General features: G+C 36.5%; 1 protein-coding gene across 1 annotated transcript in view; it reads left to right on the forward strand.

The window, feature by feature from the left end:
• Nucleotides 1-26,583, forward strand: part of LOC129219880 (uncharacterized) — a 96,014-nt gene that overhangs the window by 61,377 nt on the left and 8,054 nt on the right. The window contains exons 3-4 of the mRNA XM_054854191.1: nucleotides 20,582-20,710; nucleotides 22,859-22,905. Coding sequence (XP_054710166.1) covers nucleotides 20,582-20,710; nucleotides 22,859-22,905 — 176 coding nt within the window. The remainder of the gene's footprint in view (nucleotides 1-20,581; nucleotides 20,711-22,858; nucleotides 22,906-26,583) is intronic.

A 26,583-nucleotide genomic window follows, 5' to 3' on the forward strand; every position in this document is an offset into this window, starting at 1 on the left:
AACCTATACCACTAGTTTCAACTATGTCTTTGCATTTTGTCCCACTTTGGTACAGGCCAACGATTTGCCCGTTTTAAACTCTGTTACATCACTTCCTCGAACATAACAACCGATTCCAATCATACTTACTTAGAACTAAACAGTCTTCTAGTGCAACTCCCGCATTTTAAGTTTGCATCGAGCAAAGATTCATGCAAATATCTGTAATATTCATCGAATCACCTTCTTCCAAAATTGGAACGTTTAAAATTCGACCGCGAGTTTTTTTTTTTTTTGTACACTAGTGTTTATCATGTGTGTTCAAGTTATTTCTTGTCACCCTGTATTTCCCAGAAAAATACTTTGACTTGAATAGGTAGCAAATAATAATGATAGTAATAAAAAGTTTATTTAACCCTTTTGATGGAACCATGAATGCGAGATCACGCTCCCTAATAATGACTTTCAATGACTCTTAACCCGATATTGCGGAAGCTTATGTGACGTCACGTTTTCTAGTATCCAACTCAAAGAACCGTGACGTGATGTGTGTGCATCGCGTTCAGAACAGTTCGAAATCGCTTTTGAAGGACGCGATATTGCGCCATGGGAAACATTCACTCCCAATGTGTAGTGTTTAAAAATAAACAAATAAAGTGGAAAATTGTGAAATAGTCGGTTGTATCTTTGGCAGCGCATGTTTTCTGTGTAACACTAGTTTTTTCGTCGGAAAGGTATTGCTCACATTGGTTATGACTGATTCCACGAGATTTCAGATTAGAAAAAAAAAAAAAAAGAACTATCATGAATTGCTTATCATTCTCATTTGTCCAAAGTTGATTGACTTGAGCAGATTTTACTTTTAAAAAGGAGAAAAGTGTATAAAATTACTTTTTTCCTGGAAAAATATCAACTAAGATGAACTTAAAAAAATTCATCGAAATACAGAATTCCCAGATTACTAATACCCATCATTTAAGATTGATAAGAAGTAAAAATGCATTTCGTTACACGCTGTAAATAATTTTTACGATAAGTGTACTGGTGATATCGGGTATAAAACCATTACCACATCCTGATCACCAGGGTCAGGCACAGATATTTTGGGGACCGTCACAAATGATTTTTACAAGGCCGCCTCCATACTGTTTAGCCTTCCTTTTCCGATCCTACATATATTTCACCCCTCATCTTAAAAATCTCGAGCCCCCTTCATGCTCGGGCCCGGGCCAACCGTTGTCCCTTCTCCCTCCCTGTGCACGCCCCTGCTAATAACCATTTCTTTTTTTTATGGATATGCCTCGCATTACGTACCTAATCTAGAAAATCATTAGTCATAATATGACGGTTGCGCATTTCTTCTCCATTTCCATTTCAGTACATTAATAGAAACAATTAACTTAGCGAGTAGAGTCCTATCGCAATTCGTGATTGCGAAAAACGTAATTTTAATTTAATTCTTCAAAATTCGAATGAATTTTTCTTTTTTAAACACTTCCTGTTCACGCAGCGCAATAGGTGCATTTAAAGTATGTATCAACCCCCAAACTTAAAAACATTGTGACCCATTTTTTAAAAACGAAAAATGTATTGAAGCATCTCAATGCTGAAGTGTGACATTTTTTCAGAAATTGACGTCTTTGAGCAAACAGAATGGGGTCGTTTCCAATATTTTAAAAGTATTTTTTTCTGAAAGAACATGCTTAAAAACATAGGATCTGACCATTTTTTAAATAATTTGTTTAAGTTTAATATTTTTAAAACATTACTTAAATCGGTGATCTTTCATTGTTTACATTTCTTGCCGATGACATCACAAATGATGAAATGCCATTTTGTATTGCCATTCACAGAGCAAAATATTTGATTCGCATCTTTACTCACGTGTATTGGCAACGATATGGTTGATAGCAAGCGTATAGAGCAATTTTAATTCGCTGCTTGATTATCATAACGTGGAAACGCGGTAGAAAGATGCGGCAAAATGCATCATTTGTGACGTCATCTAGACCACGCCTTGTTTGAAAAATCGGACATTTAAAAAAATTAATTAAAAATAACTGTTGGGAAAAAAGAAGAAGTTTCTGGGTCCATGTTTTTTTTTTTGCTTATTCTATCAATTTCAGTGACTAAAAGTACTACTTTTGACTGAAGGAAGCATCCCCATTACCCATTGTTTCACTCGACTGTAGTTGATGTACCTTTGATTTGAATTTTCAATGCTTGTAATGCAAGCTCCTCTGGTCCACAGGCCTGCGCGAACATATTCCTCTTCCGGGATGGCGGCCTCCATGTCCCATGGGATCGATTCTATTTATGTCCGATCCTCTCGACTTTACACAATCATCTTTAGACAAAACCAGCATCCAGAATCTCGTCCCGACATTCATTTGAATTTTGATGTCTTGAATTCAAATTATGTTTTCGCAGTTATGACAGCGATAATAGCCGTTTGTCGAAACAAGCTACCCAAGGAGAGTCCGTCCTATCGCAATTCATAATTACTAAAGGCATAATTTTGGATTCATGACGTCAAAATTCAAACGAATGTATTATTTATTTATTTATTATCTCGCGTTCCATACTTCCAATACAATTGGGGTGGTTTCCTTCAATCAAAAGTACTACTTTTAGTCATTGAAATGGATAGAATGAGTAAAAAAAGAATTACATGGACCCAGAAAATACTTTCATTTTCCCAACAGTTATTTTTTAATTGATTTTTTTAAATACCCGATTTTTCAAACAAGGCGTGGTCTTTATGACGTCACAAATGATGCAATTTGGCGCATCTTTCTACTACGTTTCCACGTTATGATAATCAAACAGCGAATTACAATTGCGCTCTACGCTTGCTATCAACCATATCGTTGCCAATACACGTGAGTAAAGATGCGAATTAAATATTTTAATCTGTGAAAATGGCAACATTGAATGGCATTTCATCATTTGTGATGTCACACGACAGAAGTGTAAACAATAAAAGCGCAACGATTTAGGAAATTTTTTAAAAATATTAAACTTAAATAAATTATTTAAAAAATGGTCAGATCCGGTGTTTTTAAGCACGCTCTTTCAGAAAAAAAAAATACTTTTGAAATTTTGGAAACGACCCCATTCTGTTTGTTTGTTCCTTTTCATCGTGAAAGACAGCAGATATAAACACACAGAATATAGCATTTGTAAAGTTTGACCCCGGAGAGATGGCGTATGACCTTAAAGCATGAACATCATTCGTATCATTTGTTATAGGTTGTTTGTTATTATTTTGTAACTAGTAAATCGCCCGTCAAGGTATGACGGGTGAAAATTGTTTCTTGATTTGAACGAAGCAATTGCTTGTTTGAGGATATTTTAATAGTTGAAATTTTAACCTTAACGCCAGTGGATTGTCCCTTAAAAACTCCAGTAGATAGCATTCATTGTTGACCTCTTTTTCGTTTCTTCATTCCCCTGAAAGGACAGTCTCACCAGTAAAACAGTTAAGTGACCGGATCCAGTTCAGCCCTGTCAAAATAAAGCATTTCCCTGCATGGCATATTTTTCCAAATAATGTAATCAAATTATCATGCCGTGGCGCAAGTTTCATTGTTGATGACGTCAGCGTTACTCGATCATTCGCTGGATTAGCGAGAACGTGCCTCTTAAACTGGGCGCTTACTGGCTGATTTTGCCTATTACAAATGATACAAATGTTTTCGCTTCAAGGTCATCCGCCATCTCTCCGTGGTCAAGCTTTAGTCATGCGACTTTTTCCACAACAGTGTCGGTTACTAGGCAAGAATACGGGACTTTGCCGTTCCATATCGAAGATCTCCGGGACGCGGCACGGGGGACCATGTCTCCAAGTATGGGACTGTCCAAAAACGCCCATATAGAGGGGCAAAGGGGAGCTCGAGCCCCTTCCCCTTTAGAAATTAGAACTTCCTTGCTTTTAGTACTTTTTTCTTTGCAAAAATGTAAAAACATTTCTTTTCCAGCTGTTAATAAATAAGTTATTAAAAATGTCTCTAATCTGTCCCGAAATCGGTTTCCATGGGAGAAATATCCTGCTAAATCATGGTTAAAATAATTGAGACCCCCCTTACAATTTTGCATATGGGCGCCCATGGGACTGTCCCTTAAAATCCTGGACGGTTCTTAGCCACCTTGCTTCTAACCCTTCCACAATTTCTATCGAATATGTTAAAGCTGCTGAATGCTGTTGAATGACTAAATTTTAACAGGTTTCATCGTTACCCAAATGAATAACTGGAGACGAATAAAAAGGGGGGGAAAAAAAGCTCAGCCAAGTACTAAGATGGGATTAGGATATTTTTAAATGGAATAATTATAAAGTAAGCCTTCTAAATGTTCACGTGTCACGTAATCTATGCCCACGCGTTTCAACTCCTTATGCAATCCACGTGCTGAGTTCATCGCCTCCATAGGCCGGCAGATGTCGCTGATGACGAATGGCGCCAATTCTCCCTACTGATTTCAATATTTCTTCTTGCTTTCAAAAGAGAAAGTAGACAACTCGGGAGGAGACAGGAGAGAAAAAAAGGCAGGTGGGAACGGAAAACAAAAACGAAGGGTAAATTTAAACGGACGTGAAAGAACTAGTTTTGTTTTTCCGAACAGAACGCGACACAAAATCGACTGGAAATGAATGCTTGATTGTTAAGGCAGAAAATAATAACATCCGAATAAGAAAAAAATCCTGCCTTACTTTTTATGGTAAGCTAATCTTTATATATAGTCCGGTCAATTTAGACAATTGAAATAACAAAAATTCCGGGAAAGCTAAATTTTTGTAGGGACCTTGGGCTTACTATTACAAATAAGGTGCCAAAAGTCCCCATCGATCCCATGTGCGCTAAAAAAGTTATTCGGGGTCAAAGGTCAAAATTTTAGGTTTTTTGGATTTTTCTCAAAAACGGTAAGTTTTATCGAAAAGTACCGCAGACCAAGTTGTAGATCTCAAAATTCTCTATAAAAATAGTCCTTAACATTTTTTTCTCCACACCAAACCTTCCCAGATATTGCGTACTCTCAAAAGACAGCCAGCCATTTACAGAATCCCCTCTACTCGCGTGGCCGTGAATATCATCTGGCTATTCTAGTCCGTGTGGCATCGTTTACGTACCCAGAGGTGCCCAACTCACTAAGAGCAAAGGCGCACCCCCCTCATTTTCGCGGAAATCCCCCCCAAAAGCATGCCTCCCCCCAAATAAAAAATATTCCTCATAACAATCCCCCTAAAAATTTCGGTGGCGCAGTCTGGGCCATGACCCCTCCTAGGGGGTTGAGGGCACCCCTGACGTACCTGCTTCTTTTAGAGTTAAACGTGCAGTTCGAGTGAATAAACGTATTTATCACAAGCGTCTACTGTTGTTTGTGCTGATTAATATTTAAGAAAAAGGTAACAATTTCGCTTTATTTGCAATAAACTTTTGACTGAAGGTGAAACTGTTGTGCTGGGCAGTTATGGAATGTCAACTTTAATCGATGCAAATCTCGGGAGAAGTTATAAGAATGCTGATTATTTAAGAAGTCAAAAGTCCGTTACAATTCGCGTGGATTGCAGAAAATCATACACCCGGAAAAATTCAATCTCTGCAGCAACGTGAGGATAAAGAGGCCAGTACTTCAAAAGTAAGTCCTCCTCGTACTGTAGCGCGATAAAGTGAATTTGAATGCAGCTTTTGTTTTTAAAAACACTGCTTATTTTGTGGCTGTAAAGCGGATGAGGAGGCTGAGAAGAAGAAAACGCAGAGTAATGAAAGAAAAATTGATAAAGCAGCGACTAAATCATACTCAAAATTAAAACGTGCAAGAGCAGCTTTTGACACACCTCAGAACGATCTTTAGCTAATTTTAAAAGTGATTCTTTGAATGTAAGTGTGGAAACTTTAAATTTTTCTGCGATAATTCTGCGTTTTGTTCTTCTCAGCCTCTTCATCCGCTTCCTCGCCACAAAATAAGCAGTGTTTTTTACAACAAAAGCTGGATTCAGATTCACTTAATCCCGCTCTTGTTCGAGGTGGACTTACTTTTGAAGTACTGACCATGCTCATTAGGGTAGATTGAAAAAAATCAAAATCTGATAAACGCTAAGTAATAGCCCGGAAAAGTTGCCTTTTGTAGAGATATTTGGTTCAACAAAAGGATTTTGACCGCAAAAAATATCTTGAGGTGTCGCTCGCGCCTCGAAGTTGACCATAAATGCATAAAAACTGGAAAAAGTTATAATAATTTCATCAAATATCAAAATTTGAGAATTTTAATGTTATCACTTTTAAGAGCAGGCTTTTTGTGTAGATTACACATTGCATAAGATCATTTTAATAATAAACTGTATTTTAAAGTTCCACACATGCGTTGAGTCTTGAATTTGACCAATACAGTCAGAATTGAATAACATCGTGTTGCTCCGTACTTAGAGAAAAAACTTAGAAGTTATGATTTGTAAAAGTTTGTTTTCATATTAATTAATTCTTACATAGATACGAAAAAAAGTAAGTAATAAAAGCATTTCTTATCCAGTAAAAAAATGTTTAATTCTCCACTTAGCAGATAACTTTGGCTCAAAATGTCAATTTTACCTATGATAGAGAACAAAAGTTAAGTATAAAAATTTTAAAATAATGTGGCTTGCAACAGCCCACATCAGTCACCCTTTGAAACAAAAGACGTTGCTAAAGAAATTTTAATGGGTTTTGAGCCCTCAAACTGTAACCACATTGATTACAATAAAACATAAGTTTGGCATGCGAGTTGAACTATTTTACTTCTCATAATTTTCAGTCTTGATTGAAATTGTGGCTTGATGGTATTGTGGCTTAATATTTCTATATTCTAATCTGACTCGAATAAATCCATTCCTTTTGGTTAGGCAGCAAACTGTACCTGACATTTATTTTTCTTATATTACCTATCGTCTCACTGCATTAGTATGACACGTGAGGTTTTGAGTACCTGACACTTCTTTTTCTTATTTTACCTATCGTCTCGCTGCTTTAGTATGACTTGAAGTTTTGAAAACCATACTACTCAGTAGGTACGCCACCAAGCAATTTCTTTCCAAAGTTTTATCGGAAGTCCACTTTTTGAAAAAGGGAGCTGCCGAGTTTTACCAGTTCTGCTTATCGATGAGCTCATAGCAGTCTCTCTGCTTCAAAATTGAAATCTGGAACTATACATGTTCATTGTCCATCTTCGAACTGATCGTCGTAATCCGTCTTGAAACAAGTTCTCTTATGATGGTCATCCGCAATGCCTAGTGTTATATTTTTTAGATTCTCAATTAACCAGTTTGCAGAACAAGAGCTGATGTTCTAAACATAGTACGATGGCAAATTTAAAAAATTCGATTGTATAGCGAAAATTTACAATTTCAGATTTCAACTTGAGTTGTTTGATAAGCAGAAGGGGGAAAACTCGGATCATCTTCTTAAAAAAGGAATATCAGATAAAACTTTAAAAGAAATGGTGCTTGAGGGCGTAACTACTGAATTATATTGTTACAAATTCTGTAAATAGTAATTATTGTAGGAACGTAACCTGTAAATAGTTTCCCGTAATGAATATACAACCCCTTTTTCATTCGGCTAAAGTATACGACCCCTATTTTCTTTCTTTTCATTGATAACGGTTCCTGAGTTCATGAGTATTATGTAAACAACCATGGTTGATAACATAAAAGTTGTAGATAATTTTTTTGCTTTTAATGTTTAGTAATATTTCTTGTTATTATTGTGTTTCCTATGTATCTGTTAGTTATTAATTAATGTGAATATTTGTAAACTTTTGATAGAAGTTCGACACCCTTTCTGGGGATTGTACTGCCCGGGACGTGCAGTCCTTAGGAAGGGGGCAATGTTACAAATTCTGTAAATAGTAATCATTGTAGGAACGTAACCTGTAAATAGTTTCCCGTAATGAATATACAACCCCTTTTTCATTCGGCTAAAGTATACGACCCCTATTTTCTTTCTTTTCATTGATAACGGTCTATTACTTTACAGAAGCGTGTGGAATATTTGAGAAATTTCTTTTCGGTGTATTTAAGCCGTTAGCGATGGATAAACAGTTAGTTTCGATGGATATTTCGAACTGAGAAGATTTTTGCTCTGTTTATAGCGAGGCATTTCGCTGTGTTGTTTTCGTATTTGGAAGTAAATACGTGTGTAAACGTTGAGTTTACGGTGTAGTGTGATAATTGCTTAATTGCTGATGAATAATTTAGCAGTTGTTGAAGATCTTTCCTGTACATAGTGTAAATAAATTTCCTGTGTTTTTATCAAGAACTGTGTCTTCATTTCAAGAAAGTGGAAGTCGCGCCGGATCCGTTACAATTTGGCGCCCAACGTGGGGCTACTTCAGGACTTTCTTGCAGTAAGTGTGACTTTGGACATTTTTTCATAAAGACTTTTTAAATTTGGACTTTATTTTTATGGTGATTACTCGCGCAATGGATGAACAATTAAAACAACTGCTTGATGCAATCAACTCTGTGAAAAATGATATGGCGGCTAATCAAAACCAATTGAAAAGTGACTTGACTGCAAGTTTTACTGCAAATCAAGAACAATTAAAAAATGAATTAACGACTAACCAAGAACTGTTAAATAGTGATTTAACTGCTAAAATTACTACAAGTCACGATGAAATGAAAAGTGACCTAACGTCGATGAAAACCATGATGGAGAATCAACTAACCGCCATGGGAGATAAAGTCGATGCTCTGGAAGAAAAATTTGATACTGTGGAAGAGCGCATCGCCAATATGGAAAATAAGTTGGAAGAAGAAGACAAGAAATTGACTTCATTTAAGGAAGAAATAATTAAGGACGTGGAAAGGAGATTGGCGACCGCGGAAAGCAGCTCTGTACAGTTTGGCGCTCCCACATCTGTTGCTCGACCGTCCATTAAACTGGCCACATTTGATGGGAAAAGTTCGTGGCAGGTGTACAAGACCCAATTCATGATAGTGGCGGAAGCGAACGGATGGGACTCTGCTACCAAGGCCTGTCATCTTGCAGCATCCCTGAGAGGTGACGCAGCGGACATTCTCCAGACCCTTCCGGACAGCCAGCGCCTGGATTTCGCCGCCCTCACATCTGCGTTGGAGCTTCGCTTCGGTGAGAAGTGCCAGAAAGATTTCAGCCGACTCCAGTTGAAGTCCCGTTTCCAGAAAACCGGGGAAACCCTGCAAGAGCTAGCGGCGGACGTCGAGAGATTGTCTCATCTTGCTTTTTGTGACTGTCCTGCGGATGTTCGAGACAACCTGGCACTCAACTATTACATCGACGGGGTTCGAGATCCGGAAATCCAGAAAGCTCTACGGATGGCGGATGTCAAAGACCTGAGTTCTGCTGTTGTGTATGCGATGAAGTTGGAGGCCGCCCAGCAAGCAACCCGCAAGGATCGCCATTCAATCCGCGGCGTGAAAACTGATGAGCCTGATCCGGTTTCGTCACGTTTTGCTGAACTGGAAAAGCAAATAAAAGAAATTGCAGGAATCCTCAAAAGGACTTCGGCTCCCAAGGACCATAATGGACAATCACTTAAGTGCTGGAAATGTGGTGGCGAGGGTCACTTACGAAGAAACTGTGAAGCTCGTCAAGGAACCAGAGGGAAGAGCACCTCTCCCTCGCAGGTCCAGGAAAACTAAGCCATGGCAATCTCGCGGGGCGGAGGTCGCCAAATTGGAATGAGGCCCATCTTAAAGTTTTCCAGATTTCATCGACGAGTGGCGGCAGTAATGGACTGTTTGTTTACGCATATGTAAACGGGTTTCCCTGCGAACTGATTATTGACACTGGAGCCAATGTTACGATCATTAGAACAGATGTGGCTCGTCAATTTGGACTCAACATTCTGTGGACGCCGCCCTGCGTTACCCTCCAAACTGTGACAGGTGACAAGATCGAGATTGAAGGTAAAGTGAACTTAGAAATTGTGTTTGGAAATGCCATTTACCATCATACCGCATTCGTTGCTGCTATCATAGACCCCTTCATTCTCGGATTGGACTTTTTAAAGAAGTATGACTTCAACCTCGACTTCAAGACTAACGAGCTGCACTCGACGAGAGAAGACATAGCAGTCTTTCCCGCAGAAAGTGATGTAAAATCCGCTCATCAAATAATTGCCCAAACAGATTTATCAATTCTCTCAAGGTCAGAATCATTAATACCCGGCTCCATTGAAGAAAGCAATAGTTTTAGATTTGGACTCATTGAATACCCCAACTTAAGCAATAACCCAAAAGGAGTGCTGGTAGCATCTACGCTTGTGGACCTTTCTAAGGATGTAATTCCTGTGAGAGTCGCCAACGTGAGTGAAAGGCCAAGGAATATCCGGAAAGGCGAAGTGTTAGCAACTTGTACTCCCGTAAACTGCATCATTAGAAGAATCAATTCCCCCGAGACTGTGTCTTCTGAGTCCTTGACATCGAAGTTAATTGGGAGTGCACCCTTATCGAAGGATCAAAGAACTGCTGCGGAACAATTGGTGGACGACTTCAAGCATCTGTTTTCATCTACATCGGAGGATGTGGGTCGGACGAATTTGACGCAGCATAGGATCTATACTGGAGAACACCCCCCTATTAAACAGCATCCAAGACGACTACCGTTCGCCAAGAAGGAAGAGGTTGAGACCCTCCTGAAAGAGATGAAGGAGAATGATGTAATCGAACCTTTATCCAGTCCTTGGGCCTCTCCCATCGTCTTGGTCCGAAAGAAAGATGGCTCCACCAGATTTTGTGTCGATTACCGACGACTGAATGAAATCACCAAGAAAGACAGTTACCCTCTTCCACGGATAGACGACACCTTAGACACTCTTTCCGGACACAAGTGGTTTTCGACCCTGGACTTGAAGAGCGGCTACTGGCAGGTTGAGATACACCCTGATGACCGAGAGAAGACAGCGTTTACAACTGGACAAGGCTTATGGCAGTTTAAAGTGATTCCCTTCGGCCTCTGCAATGCACCAGCTACTTTCGAGCGTCTTATGGAGACAGTGTTAAGAGGACTTTCCTACGAATCCTGTCTGGTCTACTTAGACGATATCATCATCGTGGGACGCAGTTTCGAAGAACATCTGGCAAATCTTAGGAAGATGCTGCAAAAGCTTAAGGAAGCCAATCTGAAGTTAAGCCCGTTCAAATGTAATTTGTTCCGCCGGGAAGTGAACTACCTTGGTCACATCATCTCTTCTGAAGGTGTACAAACCGATCCAGAAAAGGTGTCTGCTGTCAAGAGTTGGAGTCGTCCCGAAAACATCCATCAGCTGCGAAGTTTCCTGGGGCTCTGCACGTACTACAGGAAGTTTGTGAGGGGTTTTTCCAACATTGCACGACCTTTGCATAAGCTGACGGAGAGCAAGCAAAAGTTTGAATGGTCCAAAGAATGCGAAGATGCATTTCTACGACTGAAGGAGGCTTTAACATCAACGCCTATCCTCGCCTATCCTCAGCCTGAAAAATCCTTCATCCTGGACACTGATGCGAGCAACGAGGGCATCGGAGCTGTTTTATCCCAAGAAATTGACGGAAATGAACATGTCATCGCTTATTGGAGCAAATGCTTATCAAAGTCGGAGCGAAATTACTGCGTCACCAGAAAGGAGTTACTGGCCATAGTGAAAGCTGTAGAACACTTCCATCATTACCTCTACGGCCGAAAATTTCTGCTTCGGACAGATCATGCCTCATTAACTTGGCTTTTGAACTTCAAGAATCCAGAAGGCCAGATAGCCAGATGGATACAGCGGCTCCAGGAATATGACATGGAGATCAAGCATCGAAAAGGGTTATCTCACAGTAATGCTGACGCTTTATCAAGGAGACCCTGTCCTGAGAACTGCCACTATTGTTCCCGAATCGAGAAACAGTATGGAACGACTAGCCCTACCGCCTATCAGGTGACAGTGACTCCAACATCATCAGAACCTGATCCATGGAGTAATGACCAAGTTCGAAAAGATCAACTTGAAGACCCCGACATAAAACCAATTTTAGAGTTCATGGAAAGTGACAGTCGACGCCCTAGCTGGCAGGACGTTTCCATCTTCAGTCCTGCAACAAAAAGATACTGGGCTTTATGGAACTCACTCCATTTACGGAACGGCGTGCTACACCGGAAATGGGAATCTGACGACGGCAAGACATCTAGGTGGCAGTTACTACTTCCTCGATCCAGGATTTCCGATGTTCTGAAAGAAATACATAGTAGTGCGACTGGAGGACATTTTGGTGTCTTGAAAACCCTCAATAAAGTTCGGGAGCGCTTCTTCTGGAGCAAGGCGAAGGATGACGTGGAGAAGTGGTGCCATTCTTGTGACGCCTGTGCTGCTCGTAAAGGACCGAAGAAGAGAAGCAGAGGGAAGCTACATCTGTACAACGTTGGAGCTCCTTTCGAACGAATTGGGATCGACATCCTGGGTCCTCTACCAAGAACCGCTGATGGGAACAAATACATTCTTGTTTCCATCGACTACTTCACCAAATGGCCAGAAGCATATCCCATTCCAGATCAAGAAGCTACCACCGTAGCAGAGACTCTAGTCCAACATTGGATCTCGAGATACGGAACACCTTTACAGATTCATTCCGATCAAGGGAGGAATTTCATCTCTGCTTTGTTTAAGGGCCTATGTCAAATTCTCGGAATTGAGAAAACTAGGACAACACCACTACACCCACAATCGGACGGCATGGTGGAGAGATTTAACCGCACAATCCTGAATAATCTCTCACTTATGGTATCCAGAAATCAACAGGATTGGGACAAGAAGCTACCTTTGTTCCTGCTGGCCTACCGCAGTGCTGTCCACGAGACTACCGGATATGCCCCATCTCAGATGCTCTTCGGACGAGAGCTTCGGCTACCTTGTGATCTCGTCTTCGGTCGTCCTCCGGATGCGCCTTCATCGCCTGAGGAGTACATCCAGGATCTCCAGGCCCGGTTGGAAGACGTTCATAACTTCGCACGAGAGCGAATCAACATCGCGGCGGAGAAGATGAAGACCAGATACGACACAAGGTCTACTGGACATGAATTCAACGAAGGAGACAAGGTTTGGTTATGGAATCCCATCCGACGGAAAGGTCTGTCACCCAAATTGCAGTCGCATTGGGATGGACCCTACAAAGTCCTTAACCGACTGAATGACGTCGTAGTGAGGATCCAAAAATCACCTAATGCAAAACCTAGGGTTGTACATTATGATCGGTTAACCCCATACTATGGCCATAGTTCATGAGTATTATGTAAACAACCATGGTTGATAACATAAAAGTTGTAGATAATTTTTTTGCTTTTAATGTTTAGTAATATTTCTTGTTATTATTGTGTTTCCTATGTATTTGTTAGTTATTAATTAATGTGAATATTTGTAAACTTTTGATAGAAGTTCGACACCCTTTCTGGGGATTGTACTGCCCGGGACGTGCAGTCCTTAGGAAGGGGGCAATGTTACAAATTCTGTAAATAGTAATCATTGTAGGAACGTAACCTGTAAATAGTTTCCCGTAATGAATATACAACCCCTTTTTCATTCGGCTAAAGTATACGACCCCTATTTTCTTTCTTTTCATTGATAACGGTCTATTACTTTACAGAAGCGTGTGGAATATTTGAGAAATTTCTTTTCGGTGTATTTAAGCCGTTAGCGATGGATAAACAGTTAGTTTCGATGGATATTTCGAACTGAGAAGATTTTTGCTCTGTTTATAGCGAGGCATTTCGCTGTGTTGTTTTCGTATTTGGAAGTAAATACGTGTGTAAACGTTGAGTTTACGGTGTAGTGTGATAATTGCTTAATTGCTGATGAATAATTTAGCAGTTGTTGAAGATCTTTCCTGTACATAGTGTAAATAAATTTCCTGTGTTTTTATCAAGAACTGTGTCTTCATTTCAAGAAAGTGGAAGTCGCGCCGGATCCGTTACAATATGATTTCCAATACATCACGTTATACTAAAGCAGTGAGACGATGCGTAAAATTAGACAAAGAAGCGTCAAACACAGTTTGTTGTCTAACTAAGAGAGATGGATTTCTTAGAGTCAGATTAGAATTCAAAAATCTTACTCACAATGTATCACTAAGGCCAAACATTGTTAGAAGTCAAGATAATAATGCGACTCGCCAGCCAAACTATGTTTTATTGTATGAAATGTGGTTACAGTTTGAGAGCTCAAAACACATTTAAAGGGGGGCTGTTTTGAGGGGTATTTTTCTCAGTTTTTGGAGTCTATTTTTCTAGTCTTGCTTCTTAGGGGGGGGGGGCTCCGCGATATTGAGGGATGCGCCCATGCCCTTAGTAGGTCCGGCCCCTTTGGGTACGTGAACGATGCCACACGGACTAGAATAGCCAGATGTTATTCAAGGCCATGCAAGTAGAGGGGATTCTGTAAATGACTGGCTGTCGTTTGAGATTACGCAATATCTGGGAAGCTTGGAGAAAAAAAATCATAAGGACCATTTTTATAGAGAATTTTGAGATCTACAACTTTGGTCTGCGGTACTTTTCGATAAAACTTACCATTTTTGAGAAAAATCCAAAAAACCTAAAATTTTGACCTTTGACCCAGAATAACTTTTTTAGCGCACATGGGATCGATGGGGACTTTTGGCACCTTATTTGTAATAGTAAGCCCAAGTTCCCTACAAAAATTTAGCTTTCCCGGAATTTTTGTTATTTGATCACTATTTTTATGTCTAAATTGACCGGGCTAATATTGTAACGGATTCGGTGCGACTTCCACTTTCTTGAAATGAAGACACAGTTCTTGATAAAAACACAGGAGCTTTATTTACACTATGTACAGGAGAAATCGTTAACAACTGCTAAATTAATCATCAGCAATTAAGCAAATATCACTCAACACCGTAAACTTAACGGTTACACACGTATTTACTTCCAAATACGAAAACAACACAGCGAAATGCCTCGCTATAAACAGAGCAAATACGCTCTCCGTTCGAAATCTTAATCGAAACTAAACTTTTTATCACGTGGGACGCTTTTTATAAACATCGAAAAAGTTTCCACAACATTCTTACAGCTTCTCGAAATGCGTAGACCGTTATCAAATTTTATCAATGAAAAGAAAAAGAAATAGGGGGTCGTATACTTTAGCCGAATGAAAAGGGGTTGTATATTCATTACGGGAAACAATTTACAGGTTACGTTACAACAATAATTACTATTTACAGAATTTGTAACAATATTCATAGGCAAGCCGTTTTCTTTCGGTACCGATTTCTCCTCTGTTTGTGAACCGATTTCCTTCATTCTTTTTTTGTTCGGTAGTTATTGCCGAGTTTTAGTGTCATCAATAATTTTTTTTTAAATCGAAAGCTAATTAACGGAGATATTAATAAAAAACGCATTTTCGTCCTAAATGACTCTTTCTACGCGAACGGATGGTCCATTTTTTCGAATTTGATATGGTTGGAAAGGTCTTTAAAAAACACTTCTAACGAAAAAATTGTCAGGGCGCCCAAGGTCCAATAATCTAAATCCGCTAGAAAAAAAGTTATAAGCGTTTTTTAGTTAGCGGTTTATTTTGTTATAAAAGAGATGTACTTTAAATATTTTTTATAAGAAATTAATGATAGTGCATCCTGATTGATTATCATTTTGGTTTTTCTTAAACCACGTGGTGATTGTGCCTTGGGACAGTCAAACATTTTGTACTTTAGAACGCGTCCCAACGTACAACATTAGCATGGTTCTTAATAATTAAGATATGCTTAGGAACATGGAACAATGTACTAATCTTATGTAGTCTTATAAACACATTTAATGTTAGATAATAATTCATTATTCATAGTTTATTATTAAATATTCATGATTTAATTCACTACCATGAAAAAAATATTTTTATTGTTTTCTGGTGCAAAATGGGTTCAAGTATAAGGCTGTTTCCTGAATCATAAAGACTTTTCCATAGTACAACAGGATGTGTCACAAGGTACAATAGGATGTTGTACCTTAGGACAGCTTGGAACTTTTACTTTAAGGGGCTGGCAACATTTTATTTTCAAACTGTCTGAATTTAAAAAGATATATTTCATAGAAGTATGTTGGGGTAATTTAATGTGACTTTTAGATTTTAAATTTGATTCAAATAACTGACGTTAAAAAATAAAACATGAAAAGTGACCTAAGGAACAACACTCTCCCTTACTGTCTCTTCGACGTAAATTATTTCTCCAAAGATGTAATAATTAACATAGTTTTATTCAGTTCATGAAGTTTCAAAGTTTTGTGTTTGGGATCAAAATTTAACTGGGGGCGAGACATTTTTTTACTTATCTATCGTGCGTAAGGGTAATTTTTTTCATTCTTTATCAACCAGCATGTCAAGAAAGCGAAATTCGGTAATTGGAGGTAATTTGCTTCTAATTTCTGCTTGAGCTCAGCGGTCATCATATTCTCTTGCACCTGTTGATAATAATACCCGGAAAACTGGAATGTAACGAAGCCAAGGTTTTCTCAATTGAAGGTTATGTAATCAAAGAATCAATAACCCCGCCCTGCCCCAATTCGGAACATTCGAAATTGTTCTTCTGGTTGTAAACAAAGAATTCGCAGCCAATTTCGAGAAAAAAAGTTTTACTCAATGTTATTAACTGTATGGTTACTAGATGATTTTCCAATCAGAAAATGAAGATTTATTAAACTGTAACTTAGTTTTCCTTTATTTTTTTTTTAACGTAACGACAGTGTGAAGTTGCAGACAAAGCGAATTGTTTGCACTAATTCTGGAATCGAATAACAAAGATATCAAACATTTTAATTCTTAAAAATAAAACGTGTGTTAGTTTCAGGAATCGTTTTTTTTTTTTAATCAAAAAAAGTCGGATATTTTAAATTTAAATTCGATTTTTTTAAAAAAATGTTCAAAAATTTAATTACTAATTACTTTACACTTATAAACATAATATATTTCATACAATAGATGAATCCATTCAACGTATTTTTAAAACTAAGAAGAGTTCTCTAAATATTCAATGTATTTTTAAAATTTTTAAATACGTTTTAATATTTAGATAAGAAGTTATTTTGTTTTATGCGTTGCTTAGAAAAAAAAAAAAAGGTTTCCATTATTATGTACGTTTTAGTGTAAAAGAATATGCTGAACACTTACTTTTCTTAACTATATTAGTGATGGTGTATAAGAAAATAATAGTTTAAAAAACTAAAAAAACACGCTTTCGTAGAAAAATGAACTAAAAAGTGAAAAATAATCTTTGGATGATAGTAGTTGACCAATCACTTAATTTTAATGTAATACAAAAAAGCGTGGGGTGCTGTCTATTTACATTTTTGCTTGGACAACAAATGGAAGAAATTCAAGACAACTGATAGGAAGCCCCCCACGCTTTTTTGTATTACATTAAAATTAAGTGATTGGTCAACTACTATCATCCAAAGATTATTTTTCACTTTTTAGTTCATTTTGCTACGAAAGCGTGTTTTTTTAGTTTTTTAAACTATTATTTTATTTTTCTGCTTTTTAGTCTTATGTTGGAGAATTATCAAGCGACGAAATTATTTATAAAACGAGTGCGAGGTAATATCATAAAGTTAAGACAAGGGCACCCCGATGGGAAGCTACTGTGAGTCATCGATGTATGTTTGCAGAAATCATATTGATATTACTTTGAAAATTTGAGATGCATTTGAATAAAAGTTTTGTTCAACAATGGTCTGATCAGCAATGAATTTCAAATTGAAGGCTCTCCTAAATTTTGGCATGAAATTAGTTAAAAACAATTATATTTCATGTTCTAATTACCTTGGAACATTGGAACAAATTTTGTCTGATGCAGAAAAATTAAAGGTTTTTGTAGATTTTTTAAAATAATTTTTGCGAGCATTTTTTGATGTATTTTTTTAAATTTTTCCTTTTTCACATTGTTGGATTTATGCCAAAATATTGATTAAAATTGGAGGAAACTAACAATTAAAAGGGTTAATTAATTAATTTGATTATAGAATATTGCATTGTCATCGGGTCTGAGATCGCGTGCCAAATTTCAAAAGAATCCGATCGCAGGAAGTGGGCGAAATTTGAGCTGCGAGATTCCATTACAAGATACATACATACATACATACAGGTGAAGCTAATAAAAGAATGTTAAAAACTGCAAATTTTATTTGGTTCTTTAGTAAATTGAACTGCAATTTTGCAGTAAAAGCAATATTGCCAGAGTGAAAATCTTTCTCCCACAGAAAGAGGGATCTATGAATGTAGTTTTGCCTTTTGAAGTTAAGATTGTATAATGCAGTGTAGTTAAATTTAGAGTAGCACATTCTAAAAATGCAAAATCTTTACTAATAATAAAGCTGAAAGTCTCTCTGTCTGTCAGGATCTCTATGACGCGCATTTCGCCTAGACCGTTCGGCCGATTTTCATGAAATTTGGTACAAAGTTAGTTTGTAGCATGGGGGGTGTTCACCTCGAAGCGATTTTTCAAAAATTCGATGTGGTTCTTTTTCTATTCCAATTTTAAGAACAAAATTATCATAAGTTGGACGAGTAAATTACGAAATTATCATAACGTGGAACCGTAACATGGGTACAAGTCAATTGGCGAGAATTATTCGTAAATATATAGGCGAACCAAAAGACCTTTTAATTTTTCTATTACGGGCAAAGCCGTGCGGGTACTACTAGTTAATTTATAAAAATAAAATAAACTGATTTAAATCAATGATTTTGTTTTAAAAATCACTTGATTCAAATCAATTGATTTAAATAAATATTTTTTTTAATAGCTTGATTTAAATCATGGTTTTAATCATGATTTAAATCAAACAACCCTGGTTAGTTTCTAACACAAATGTTTAACTTTTTTTATCGGGTAAACATGTTTAACTTCTATCGTGATCACATTGTAGGTTTTCATTTTTATCTTTTTAATTTTACTTTGTTCCATTTGCAATTCAAATAGACTAGTAGGTGCCGCAGACTTCGGCCAATGGCGACTGAATGTTTTACCTCTTTGACTGATTTCTTAAATCAACGCAAGGTGGCATATTCAAGCTCTAGAACTGCGAATGAGTTGAGTCGTTTTCACTGACAATTCAAAATTGATTCTTTAGAAAATAATTGAGCTTTTGTTTCAAAACAAGTTTGATTTTTACTAGTGATGTGCCGGATCGTTAAAAAAGTAGATCCGCGGATACGGATACGGATCATTAGTGTCAAAATCCGCGAATACGGATACGGATCTCTTTTTTTTTTTTACCAATTCAACTATTCAAGTTCAAAATTTATTACGGAAAGTATTCCCGTCATAATAATAACACTGTTTCTTCAAAAAATGTCATCTACGGCGAAAATATAATAAAGACTTTGATTTACTCTTTAAAGAAATCTCCTATAAAATGAGGGAGAGTTGGAAGGAACGGGTCAGCACTGCATTAATGCTTAGGTAGAATGTGAAAAATTATTTCTAGCTTGCTCGGTAGATGTAGGATACAGGAGCAAGAGTGTAAAGCTGCTAATGGATAGGCTAGAAATAATTTTTCGCATTTCAGCATAAATGCAGCGCTGACCCATTCCACCCAGATTACTCCGACCGACGGAATAACAGAGCCGAGAACACCTTTAGAAACAATAAATAAGTAATTTTGTCTCACTTGTTTTTGAAGAATGTCGAGAAAAACGAAAATGAAGAATAACAGAAACCCCAAATCAATAACAAAAACTAATATAAACTAAAGATTAAAAAAAAAAAACAAGTCTCAAAGGGCTGTTGGCGTCTGAAATGATGCCTTATAATTTAAATAGGGAATACAATCTAATTTAAATGGAATTTAAGAGTCTTTCATTCAAATATTTAAGAATTTTTAGAATAGAAAAGATCCGTTTAAGATCCGTCAAAAAAGCAACGGATGCGGATACAGATCTTTATTTTCCTCCGGACAGTGGCGCACACAAGGGAGGGGTCCAGGTGGTCCGGACCCCTCCCATAGGTCTTGCTTTTTCCCCCCGATTGATTATGATTCTATTTATTTTGTACATAGAATAATTTCAAACAAAGGTAACAATACTTTCAGTTGTAATATGTGAAAAAATAAAATCCTCATGTTAAAATATTTTTTTTCATGTTGTGCACTTTTCCTATAACGAATTGCAGAAGCAGAACGGTGATTATAAATGAATACACTGAAATAACCATGTTTTCAGTTTTGTAATTACAGATTAAAAAGAGATTCTATGAACTTGAATCCATTTTTCAAATATGAGAAAAATAAAAGCATACACTAGTTTGCTCTCTGGTTATTTATTTAAGTATTTTCATTTAAAAATGCTAATTTAATTTCAATAATTTATTTTCACTGTTTTTCGTTCCCGATAATCTATAAAATCAAGCCAATATGTTTGACGGCATATTGGGGTATGATAAGAGAATGAGGCTCTTGGCCTTGGACCCACCCCTTGTAAAATTCCTGTGTGCGCCACTGCCTCCGGATATCCACGGATACGGATATCCGGAACATCACTAATTTTTACTGGGAAAAGACAATTTATTTTCAGAACATATTTCTCAAAACAAAAATTGATTGCAGTCCTTATCGTTTTGCAGGTGCCAGATCGTGCGGGCAGGAGCGCCGACGACCTGAGGCGGCCCCCGCCTCCAAAGGACTGTCGTCGGAGTTCGCTTTCGACAACCCCTATTTCCGGGACCAAGAGAACGATCAAGACACTGAGAAAGGTAAGAGGAGAGGGAAAAAAAATCATGGGAAAAATGTTCGAAGTTCGAATTTACAATGCAATCACGATAGCGTATTTCCGCTTGTGTGCGTGTGTCTCCAATAGGCCTGTTGTCAAAGTCAAAATTCACCAATTTTTGGAAGGTGCTCGGTAAAACCGCAATCATCCGACCTTTGATTAAGCAAAACTCTCAGTCAACATGTTTTCCTTTGTAGATGATCATTGATCAATGAAAAAAATATCTATCGATATTCCGAAATTTCATACAGGGTGCTCCGTTTTCACCTGCAAGACCTTTATTTTCGCTACCGTTAGTCCTAGATGTTATACCGTTAGTCCTAGATGTTATACTTCCAATTGCAAAAATGTTCAAAATCAGATGCAGAGTTAAGATATTGAAAGTTTACAGCGAAAATAAAAATGAGTCAAAAAATACAAAGTTTAACTTTTTATATGGGCCCCAAGTCCCCTAACTTATATTTAGGGAAATAATTTCAACTGAAAAATAATTCCAACACAAAAAGTTTGAAATTAGTACGACCAATATTCACCGAGATATGAAACGCATTGTTTTGTGACTTACAACACTCGTCGTCATCAACACCTTTTTGGGGGAAAATATAGCGGTTAACAAGTGTTTAAAATTACATGTGTGCATAGAGTGTGATTTTTCAAATTATTCGAGGTTTTGTAGTGTGTTTTTGCGTATCACGGCACAACATTCGCATTTATTTTTCAATAGCAATGAAATATATAAATAACCTTGTTTTTCTTACTTTGACGACCTGTCGTTCTTCTGAAAGGGCGATAAGTTTCAATCTCATCTTCTGTATGGTCCCTTAAAACTTTAAACTGGAATATCTCCTTGAGTTTTGGTCGCACAAATGTCAAGTTTTTTGTGTTAGTAATAGTTTTCAATGGAGATTATTTCTCTAAACATTAGTTAGGGGACCTAGACCCGTATAAAAAGTTAAATTTAGTATTTTTTGTTTCATTTTTATTTTCGATTCAAACTTTAAATATTTTAACTCTGCATCTAATTTTGAAAATTTTTGCAATTGGAAGTATACATCTAGGACTAACGGTTGCGAAAATAGAGGTTTTTGCAGGTTAAAACGGAACACCCTGTATAACGCAGGGGTGGCCATCCACTGAGAGCAAGAGCGCACCCCCTAACTACCGCGAAGATCCCTAAAAGCAAGAGCCCCGCCACCCAAATGAGGAAAATACCCGTCAAAACAACCACTCCTCATAACACCCCTAAGTGGTCAGCCCTGTATAACGAGTTTGTGACGCTAAAAGTTCATTTTGAACCCACGTCCTGAATTGAAAGCCGATGCAAACATTGTTTATCGTATTTTTACAGACAGATTAAAAACAGAGTATTGTTTTGAATACCGTGTTTTAAAATCAAAAGTTTATAATTTTTTCATGATTTTAGTGGGAAATCATACTGAAAATATTACTTATCAAATCCTCATTAGCAGGGGGTGCACAACGGGGGAGAAGGGACACCTGTTGACCCGAGCCCGAGCCTGAACGGGGCCCAAGATTTTAAAAATGAGAGGTGCAATATATGTAGGGACGTAGATGTAAACACTATGGAGGGGAGCCCATAAAAGTCATTTGTGACGGACTTCAAAATTTCTGTGCACGCTCCAGCTCATTAGTGTGTAAGAACTGCATATTTTTACATTGTTCTATATTTGATTTCTAACGAAAACAAGAAATATTTGAGATTGAAAAAACAATTAGTTTTTAAAGTGTTTAATGTGCTACATACAAACAGAGAAAATGACCTACAGCTTATGTGGCTTTTTTAAATGATGCGTAAATTGTAAATGCAACACATTTTATGCTCAGAATAGCACATTTTGAAACGGAAAAATCAATTTAAAAAAAAAAAAGGGTGGAATTTAATCAATGTTTTTTTTTTTTTTTTGGTGGGGGGGGGGGTCGATGAAATGAAACGCGTGCAATCATACAAAGTTTGATTGAAATAGATATTTTAATCATTATTTTATTCAAACAGATTCAAATGAATGAACTAGGTAAAATTCTAACAATATTTTTTTTATTTTTCAATCGTTAATGCATTTGTAAATGCTTTCAATATTGTCTATTCAAACAATGTTCCCTTTATTTTCAGGAAAAATGAGATCATCTATGAACAAAAATTCACTGCGCTCATCTAAGGTAATTTTTTTTCTTTCTCTTTTAATATTTTGCAGAAAAAGAATAATGGGGTTGTTTCTTTCAGTCAAAAGTACTATTTTTAGTCACTGAAATTGATAGAATGAGTAAAAAAAATAACATGGACCCAGAAAATATTTTCATTTTCCCAGCAGTTGTTTTTTAATTAGTTTTTTAAAATGTCCGATTTTTCAAACAAGGCGTGGTCTTTCTGACGTCACAAATGATGCAGTTTGGCGCATCCTTATACCGCGATTCCACGTTATGATAATCAAGCAGCGAATTAAAATTGCGCTCTACGCTTGCCATCAACCATATCGTTGCCAATACACATGAGTAAAGATGCGAATTAAATATTTTTCTCTGTGAATGGCAACACTGAATGGCATCTCATCGTTTGTGATGTCACACGACAGAAACGTAAACAATGAAAGCGCACCGATTTAAGTAATTTTTGAAAATATTAAATGTGAACAAATTATTTAAAATATGATCAGATCCTATATTTTTAAGCATGCTCTTTCAGAAAAAAATACTTTTAAAATTTTGGAAACGACCCCATTTTATAATTTGAAATTGCCAGAATGAAGCACTTTTCGGTTTTCTGTAAAACATAAATTGATGAATAACATAAAACTTTTTTTTTTTTTTGAAGTTGATGTTTTGGTTCATGAATTTTGATAGCTTGACGATTTAGTCAGGAAAAGTAGTGTGGTGCTCTGGATTAAAAATAGTAGAGGAATGTGGGGCAAAGTAAACTAGGTAAGATGACTGAAATTTTTCAAAATGAACAAATCAGTAATATATTTTGAAAATTACAGTATACAATAAAAGAACATAGTATTTTATAATAAAACATGCATTGAAACGTTATTTTTTATTTTTGACACTAAAATTGTGCTTTAAAAAAAATTGGAAATTTTCCACCTTTTTTTTCAATGGGGCAAAGTGAAAAATGAAATATTTTTCGAATGAAATATTTTCTATTCGATTGTGGAAAATATTTTTGTACAAAATAATGAGCAATTAAAAGGAAAATTTAATAAATGAAAAGATAATGAAACAATAAACTAATAAATTGATTTATTAATTAATGCTTGAGAAAAAAATAATGATTGAATAAAATAATGAATGAATAAGAAAATAAAAAAATGAATTAATAATTTATATATTAAAAAAAAAAAGTAATGCCAAAGAAATTGTGAAAGGAAGTCTGTGGCGGGGGTGCCTGCGGGATTTGCACCTGGGGGATTTTTATTTTAAATTTCGGATCAGTTTTTTTGTAATTATTTTTTCAAGCTAAAATTTTACGTTAATTGCCTATTCAAGGGATGAAATATTCCTCACACCCTTTAACATTCGATGTCGTTCCAAAGAGATTTTTTTTTCTGAATCAAATGAAGCTTGCACCAATTTTTTCAGTTAATTGGAACAGCAGATATAGGGTTTTCTATTTTAACGAAAAGTACAAAGTGCAACTCAATGGGGTCGTTTCCGATATTTTAGAAGGTTTTTTTTTTTTTCTGAAAGAACATGCTGAAAAACATAGGATCTAACCATTTTTTAAATAATTTGTTTAAGTTTAATATTTTTAAAAAATTACTTAAATCGGTGATCTTTCATTGATTACATTTTTTGCCGATGACATCACAAATGCTGAAATGCCATTCTGTGTTGCCATTCTCAGAGCAAAATATTTAATACGCATCTTTACTCACGTGTATTGGCAACGATATGGTTGATAGCGAGCGTAGAGCGCAATTTTGACGTCATCATTTGAAAACATCATTTGTGGCGTCATAAAAACCACGCCTTGTTTGAAAAATTGGACAGTTTAAAAAATTAATTAAAAAATAACTGTTGGGAAAATGAAAGAATTTTCTGGGTCCATGTTTTTTTTTTACTTATTTTATCAATTTCAGTGACTAAAAGTACTACATTTGCCTGAAGGAAACAACTCCATTCAGGTCCAAAATGTATTACTCGAGACCACGAATTTGAAAGCAACGTTTCAAGCGTACAAAACTGCCATTTTGCAATGCTCAGCAGCCCCTTAGCACCTATAGCTGTGTAAGTTGTTACAGGTTAGTTCGAAATCTGGGAAAGGGGTGCTCCTCAAAGCGCTTTACTTTATATATATACCTCGGTTATGCATATTTCCTATCAAGTTTTTTTTTGTCTTTGTCTTCGGGTGGGAGCGAGAGCGTGTTCTAATTATGAGCTGTTTCCTTAAATTCAATTTTCTACAAGAGGGAGAGGGGGATTTTCATTTTGTTCGAAACAGAACTCGTAACGCGTTTTTAAATCTGATTACTTCTAATAGGCGATTTAAATCTCTGCAAATCAAATAAGATTGCAAAGCAATCTTCGGCATAAGATAAATAAATACCTTTGTGCTGAAAAGTAAAGTAAGAAATAACAACGTCTTCGTCCATAAGCTTATTTATTTTGCATTGAAAAAGGCATTCCTTGTAACGCCGAAACACGTGTCTGTAATCGGCAATTTGTGCTTTTTGGCGTTGTTGTTTCTTACTTTACAATCTTCGGGGGTCGGTGGGCGTGAGCGAGCTGGGGTTGGAGCCCCCTAGTTAAATAAAAGAATGCAGATAAATTAGTTAATGGGCCATTCCACGGAAAACGGTAATTTTGTCCCACTGGTGACGCTAAAATATCTCATAAAAAATAATAATTTAAGAGGATGATAAACAAAATTTTGTTGCTTAAGAAATCACAAACGCATGTGTGACAACTTAAGCAAAAACTTTCTTCAAAAATTATTTCTTTTTTATGAAATATAGGAACCGTCACGTGCGGGACAAAATGACCGTTTTCAATGGAATGGGCATATACATATTTTTTTTCAATGGTTTAAATAATTATTTCTAAACTAATGAGATATGTTTTCTTTATGTTGGAACCGTAGCTTTCAAAATCTACAATTTGTTTCGTCATTGCTGTATTAATAGAGCAAAAATATTAGCTCATTCATAAGCAAGTTACCAGAGGTTGACTTCGGATGTCCCGCTCGTGACGCATGTAAATAAATTTTATTTTAAATAGCACACTTGTTTAATAAAAATATAATTGTGTCAGGAGTATCGTTGTATCCAATGTAAAGTTTAAAAAAAAATGCTTACCCCTGTTTCATTAAAATATTAAGAGATATGACGAAATGTTAATGAAATTTAAGCGTATTTTTGTCCCGCACGTGACGGTGGAATGGCTTTAATAAATGAATACGTTAATGATTTAGTAAATGATTGAGTAATTAAACGAAATGAACTATTTCACTTTGCCCCGCATGCCCTTGACTATATGTGAAAAATGTTAAAAATACCAAAGGATCTAAATATTAACTAAATAAATACTGCACCGAATAATAGAAGGTCCCCAATTGATATTTAAAATGTTATTAATAAGAACTTTATCATTTGATAACATCAAAATAATTTTTGGCCTACAACAAAATATTGCACTTTGAGTGTCAATTTTTGAAAATTGCTTGGATTGTCATATGCTTTGATTTTCTGAAGTAATTTTTTCTTCGCTGGAATTGACTACATTTGTTGCAACATAGTTAAAATATTACTAGGGAAGTGGCACTAAAGCAGAGTAAATATTTCACCGTTTCACTTTGCCCCACATTCCCCTACTTGAGTTTGTGCCCCATGAACCTATCTG

The sequence above is a fragment of the Uloborus diversus genome, chromosome 4 (genome assembly GCF_026930045.1).
Source record: "Uloborus diversus isolate 005 chromosome 4, Udiv.v.3.1, whole genome shotgun sequence".
NCBI lineage: Eukaryota > Metazoa > Arthropoda > Arachnida > Araneae > Uloboridae > Uloborus > Uloborus diversus.